The sequence below is a fragment of the Leptonychotes weddellii genome, chromosome 15 (assembly GCF_054177405.1).
Source record: "Leptonychotes weddellii isolate Sample4059 chromosome 15, ASM5417740v2, whole genome shotgun sequence".
Lineage (NCBI taxonomy): Eukaryota > Metazoa > Chordata > Mammalia > Carnivora > Phocidae > Leptonychotes > Leptonychotes weddellii.
In genome coordinates, this window is record NC_138383.1 from 27,971,612 (window position 1) to 27,977,599 (window position 5,988).

The window sequence follows — 5,988 nt, forward strand, 5'->3', positions numbered from 1 at the left end:
CTCCCCGCCGAGCAGGGAGCCCGATGCGGGACTCGATCCCGGGACTCCAGGATCATGACCTGAGCCGAAGGCAGTCGCTTAACCAACTGAGCCACCCAGGCGCCCTGGTCAACAGATTTTTAATGAGCAGTGCCAAGTAAGGAATTTGTAGTTTTCTTGAAGATACTATACATATGAAATATGAGGGAGAGAGAAGAGAAAAAAAAGGACAGCAGGGGCAGAAGGAGGAGGAGTGGAGAAGGTAGTACACAAATATGTGTTTTTATTACAGACTATTAGTTCAGGAGTTCAGAGAAGGTAGGGATCAATCAAAACTCTCGGGAAACCAAGCAGAGGAGGCAACAAAGAGGAAGGAGAACTCAAGCCTCCTCAAGTGAGTAGGATATGTGTAGACAGAAAGTACACTGCAGGTGAAGGTAGTAGCATTATAAGCTGTTGCAGTTTGGCTCTTTAAAGAAATTGCTAGCCATTATCTCTGGTGGGGGGGAGGCACAAAAACCCAAGATCTATCCTATAATACAGACTCAGAGAGACACCCCAAGAAGGCCTAGAGAAGATCCAGCTTATTTCTTGCTTTCTTTGTAAAATGGATTTGGAGAAATCTTAGTACTTTGGATCCCTAAGGCCTTTGGGCTGATTCCATGAGTATGGAAAGCAGAGTCGGTATACTTACAAGATCAGTCAGTCTTGAAGGAACAGTTTCAGAGGAAGTAAGAAAGGAATCTAGGCTCTTTGCTTCCTCTCGAACGGTTGAAAATCTATCAGATGAAGTTTGAATAGATTCCTGACTGTTCCAGTATGAGGTAGACCCTGTTTTAATCTGAAATGTGATACTTTCAAGGCAGTCTTTATACCGACTGGCAGCTGAAGAACTTGACCCTGTTGTAGAAAAGAGGGCAATTAGTGTCCAAATCCTTTACATTATTTAAAAACAAAAACACAAAACTATCTATACCAGGGATTCTCCAAATTGTTAATAACTAAAATAATCACTGATTATGACACATAGCTCCTCAAAGTATAAAAAAAAAAAAAAAAAAAAAGACAGTCTCTAAACTTGGCCATCAAAATAAAGGGAGATTATTGGAACCACAAATATAATGGAACTAAGGACACCAGAGGGAGGCTATTTGATGCTGGCTGTTGAGGTTGGAGGACTCAAAATTATGTATGTTTAAGCAACAGGTTTTGAGTTACAAACTCTAGAGAAGCCAATGTATTTGCACTAAATTCAGTAGTGTTAGAGTAAAAAGTACAGTTTGCATTTACGTGTCTCTACCACCAAAGTCAAAAAACTCCCTATAGCTGCTTAATAACCACCAACAACAACCCCTACCTGGCCCCCCATGGGGTTATCCCCATCAGTTCTGGCGCTAGACAGACACCTCTGCACTATGAGGAAACACCTGCCGGTCTGTTCTCATGGTCGGCTTCCCAGAGCCAGTGGGGCAGCAACTGTTCTCCTCAAACACTTCTCCCTGCAGTGATTACCTGGGCTGAGCGGAGTGCTGACACTTGTAGGTGCGTGGTTTATTTTGGGGGTTTTGCATGAGACTTCTTTAAAAGAACCATCTTGTTCGTAGGAGATACTAGAAAGGTCTTGAATGTCTGTCAGTGATCTAAGAAATTAAAAGCACAAAGTAATTAGGAGATGTTTAGAAAAATCAAACAATATATTCCCAAGGGGTACTTTTTAAGGATGCTCTTGACAACAATCTTTATTTGGCAGTAGACCAGAATTAGACTATCTTAGACTATCATATGTATCTGAATGAGAGTATTAGAGAATATCCTAAAAAGAGATACTAACTTTAAACATATCTCAGCAGCTAAAAATAAACTATTTCCACAAACAAAAGTATATTTATATGGAAAACAGATTTCATCTACCTCAAATGTAAATTTATTAATATCATCATCATCATTATCACTGTATTTCCTTGATTATAAGATGCTATTAATTTAGATCACATCATCATAACAGGTTTTTGGTGAAAAAAGAAACACGCTCACATTAAACGTATACATAAAATTGGGAAGAAAGTATTCTCTTACAAATAAGGAAATACTATTCCCCTAAAACCAAGACTTTACACAGCATCCTTAGGCAACCCTTTGGTGGCCCTACATGTCTTTCTCCTTCAGCTCCCCTGGTGATTCCTTTAATGTCTCCTCTTGTTCACCTTCAGTACTGTAAGAGAGAAAGTAAGAAAAGTATATGAATCCCCTGTTAGCAGAGTGCACTAACCTGGTACGAGGGATCAGTTTATCAGCCCTGTGAAAAGCAGTAGGAAGGGCACTAAGCTCAGGAATGGAAAGTGGGTTCCGGTCCTGGGTCTGCTACTGAATAGCTATATGTTCTCAGGCACGTCTGAGCCTTTCTCTGGGCCTCAGTTTCCTCTCCAGAGATTGAATAAATACCCTCTAGGCATCAGCCCATCTGAAATCAGCCGATGATGCTATATGACAGTGAGCAAGTTCCTCAGGAAATCAAGAGAGTACAGGAAATCTGCTGGGAATGGAGGCTGGGGCAAAGGGCACAGCCGTGGGACATTACCAACATTACCAACTGTGAGACAGCTTCCTGCACGGGTCATCAGGTGAGGCCAAGAGAGACTTATGCCAAAAAATGACCAGAAAAGAATATGAACACAAACTTGACCTGTTTCTATGTTAACCACTATCTAGAATTCCATTTCAATATCTGTTGAATACAAACTACAAGCCAGATCCCAAACTAAATTCTTCCATATGTTTTCATATATTTTTTTAAAGATTTTATTTACTTACTTGACAGAGATAGACATAGCAAGAGAGGGAACACAAGCAGGGGGAGTGAGAGAGGGAGAAGAAGGCCTCCCACGGAGCAGGGAGCCTGATACGGGGCTCGATCCCAGGACCCCGAGCCAAAGGCACTCAACGACTGAGCCACCCAGGTGCCCCTGTTTTCATATTTTTAATCTTTGCAACAATCCTATGAAATCAATGGTACAAAGGAAAAAGTACGGATTTTGGACTGAGTTGTGACTTTATTAATTCTGTTCACTAGAGTATTTGTTTCTCTTCCAAGCATACAGTAGGACAGCACTTCTTGGCCCTCCTAATTTATGTAAATGGCCGCATGACTTGTTTTAACCAGTGAAATATAAGTGAAAGTGATGTGAATCACTTTTGGGCAGAAACCTTAAGGACAGTGCACAATTCATGTTCCCTTTTTCTTGCCTCAGCAATCAAGGAAATACAAGGATGGAGTCTTCCTCAGCCTGGCTCTTGGGTAAAAGGTAATATAGCACAGAACACTCCTAGCCAATCCACGATGGACATGGAGTGAGCAAAAAATAAATTTTTGCTGTTTTAAGCCACTAAAATCTGGGGGTTGTTTGTTATATAAGCATAATCTAGCCTATCCTGACTGATACATCCACTTACTAACTGCAGCCTTGAAAAAAATGAATTTTGCTTTCCTTATTCGCAAAATGGAGATAACAGTATATATCTCAAAAGGCTGTTACATAAATTATATTTGAGAAAACCGAGTACCTGGTATATGGTAGCTGCTTAGGAAATACTAGGTATAATTATTATAGATAAAAAAGTTGAGGCCTTGGGGTGCCTGGGTGGCTCAGTCGTTAAGCGTCTGCCTTCGGCTCAGGTCACGGTCCCAGGGTCCTGGGATTGAGCCCCACATCGGGCTCCCTGCTCAGCGGGAAGCCTGCTTCTCCCTCTCCCACTCCCCCTGCCTGTGTTCCCTCTCTCGCTGTGCCTCTCTAATAAATAAATAAAATCTTTAAAAAAAAAAAAGTTGAGGCCTAGAGATAGGGAAAGTAATTGAATGTTATTGTATCAGGCACTTTACATCTATTATTAGTTTTTTTAATTGGACTTTTTAATTTGAAGTCACTGCATATTTACATGAAGTTTAAAGAAACACTTTACCCATGTTTCCCTGAATGATAACATCTTGCAAATCTATAGCACAATATCACAATCAAGATACCAACATTGATACAGTCAAGATACAAAACATTTCCATCACCACAGGGATCCCTCATGCTTCCCTTCTATTTTTTTAAAGATTTTATTTATTAGAGAGAGAGAGAGAAAGCACAAGCAGAGGGAGGGGCAGAGGGAGAAGCAGACTCCCCACTGAGCAAGGAGCCCTACGCGGGGCTTGATCCCAGGACCCTGGGATCATGACCCAAGCCCAAGGCAGAAGCTTAACTGACTGAGCCACCCAGGGGCCCCTCATGCTGTCCTTTTATAGGCATGTCTACTTCCCTCCTACTGCCTACCTCTACCTTATCCCCTGGACACTACTCAAATAATTTTATAATTTCAAGAATGTTATATAAGGGGCGCCTGGGTGGCTCAGTTGGTTAAGCGACTGCCTTCGGCTCAGGTCATGATCCCAGGGTCCTGGGATCGAGTCCCACATCGGGCTCCCGGCTCAGCGGGAAGCCTGCTTCTCCCTCTCCCACTCCCCCTGCTTGTGTTCCTGCTCTCGCTGTCTCTGTCTCTGTCTCTGTCAAATAAATAAATAAAATCTTTAAAAAAAAAAAAAAGAATGTTATATAAGTGGAATCATATAGTAAATAACTTTGGGGGATTGCTCTTTCCACCCAGCACAATTCTCTGGAGATATATCCAGGTTGTTGCACGTATCAATAGTTCATTTGGGGCGCTTGGGTGGCTCAGTCGTTAAGCGACTGCCTTTGGCTCAGGTCATGATCCCAGGGTCCTGGGATCAAGCCCCACATCAGGCTCCCTGCTCGGCGGGAGGCCAGCTTCTCACTCTCCCACTCCCCCTGCTTGTGTTCCCTCTCTCGCTATGTCTCTCTCTGTCAAATAAGTAAATAAAAAATCTTTAAAAAAAAAAATAGTTCACTCTTTTTATTGCTGAGGAATATTCCATAGAATGGATGTACCGGTCTGTTAAAAAATCATTTACTTGTTGGACAACATTTAGGTTTCCAGTTTTTGGTTATTACAAATAAAGTCGCAAAAATAAGTAAATAAATAAAGTTGCTATAAACATTCATCTATGTATTTCTTTTTTTAAGATTTATTTATTTCTTTGAGAGAGAGTGAAAGCACGAGCACGAGAGGAGGGGCAAAGGAAGAGGGAGAGGGAGAATCTCAAGCAGACTCCACGCTCACGACCCTGAGAGATCAAGACCCGAGGGGAAACCAAGAATCGGATGCTCAACCGACTGTACCACCTAGGCGCCCCTACATATATGTTTTTATATGAACATTAAGTCTTCATTTCTTTGTAATTAATGCCAAGAGTTATATTATTACTTTTAATCTCTATGTCAACATTCTTCGTAAGGATTCTTATTCCTACTTTACAAATGCAGAAATAGAAGAGAGGGGTTGAGAAACTTGACCAAAGTCACAGGGATGGAAAGGCAGAGTCACGATCTGAATAGTGATAATGATCCCTCTTCACAATCCCTCACAATCCTACTGAACAAGTCCTAAGAAAGCTAAGTGCCCAACACTCATTTTTATGACATGGTGGCTAAAACATTTGAGGACAAGCAATACATAAATATGGGGTATTATCATCTTTTAACATTACTTCTGTGAGTCTGAAACTGTGAATAAAATACTAGTACATACCTTCGTATAGGTTGGAATTGAGATCTGGTCAAAATCTCAGCATTCCTTCCAAGGCTTTTTCTCATTTGGAACTTTTCTTCACCTGAAAGAATAAAGTAAATGCATTTTTTACTGAATTTTTGCCAACTCAGATTATTATTTTCATTCCTTAGAATTTCCCTTGGTCTGGTCCAGAATAAGAAATAATCTGAATAAACAAAGTGCTTCCTAATTGGGTTTGGATTGAGTGTTGTAGGAGAGGTTTTTGCTCTGAAAGTTTATTTTCCTTGCTCAGAGGGGGTAACTACATTCTGACACTCAGAATACAATCAAGCCATTTACTGGCCTTTCAGTTATAACCACTCAGTTATTTCTGGAGACAAA

General features: G+C 41.0%; 1 protein-coding gene across 7 annotated transcripts in view; it reads right to left on the reverse strand.

The window, feature by feature from the left end:
- TEX14 (testis expressed 14, intercellular bridge forming factor) overlaps window positions 1-5,988 on the reverse strand; it is an 84,115-nt gene that overhangs the window by 14,141 nt on the left and 63,986 nt on the right. For all 7 annotated transcript variants that reach the window (XM_081805296.1, XM_081805295.1, XM_081805294.1 and 4 more), the window contains 4 exons: window positions 5,626-5,707; window positions 2,129-2,191; window positions 1,492-1,619; window positions 674-879 (listed from right to left, as the gene is read on the reverse strand). In XM_081805296.1, coding sequence (XP_081661422.1) covers window positions 674-879; window positions 1,492-1,619; window positions 2,129-2,191; window positions 5,626-5,707 — 479 coding nt within the window. The remainder of the gene's footprint in view (window positions 1-673; window positions 880-1,491; window positions 1,620-2,128; window positions 2,192-5,625; window positions 5,708-5,988) is intronic.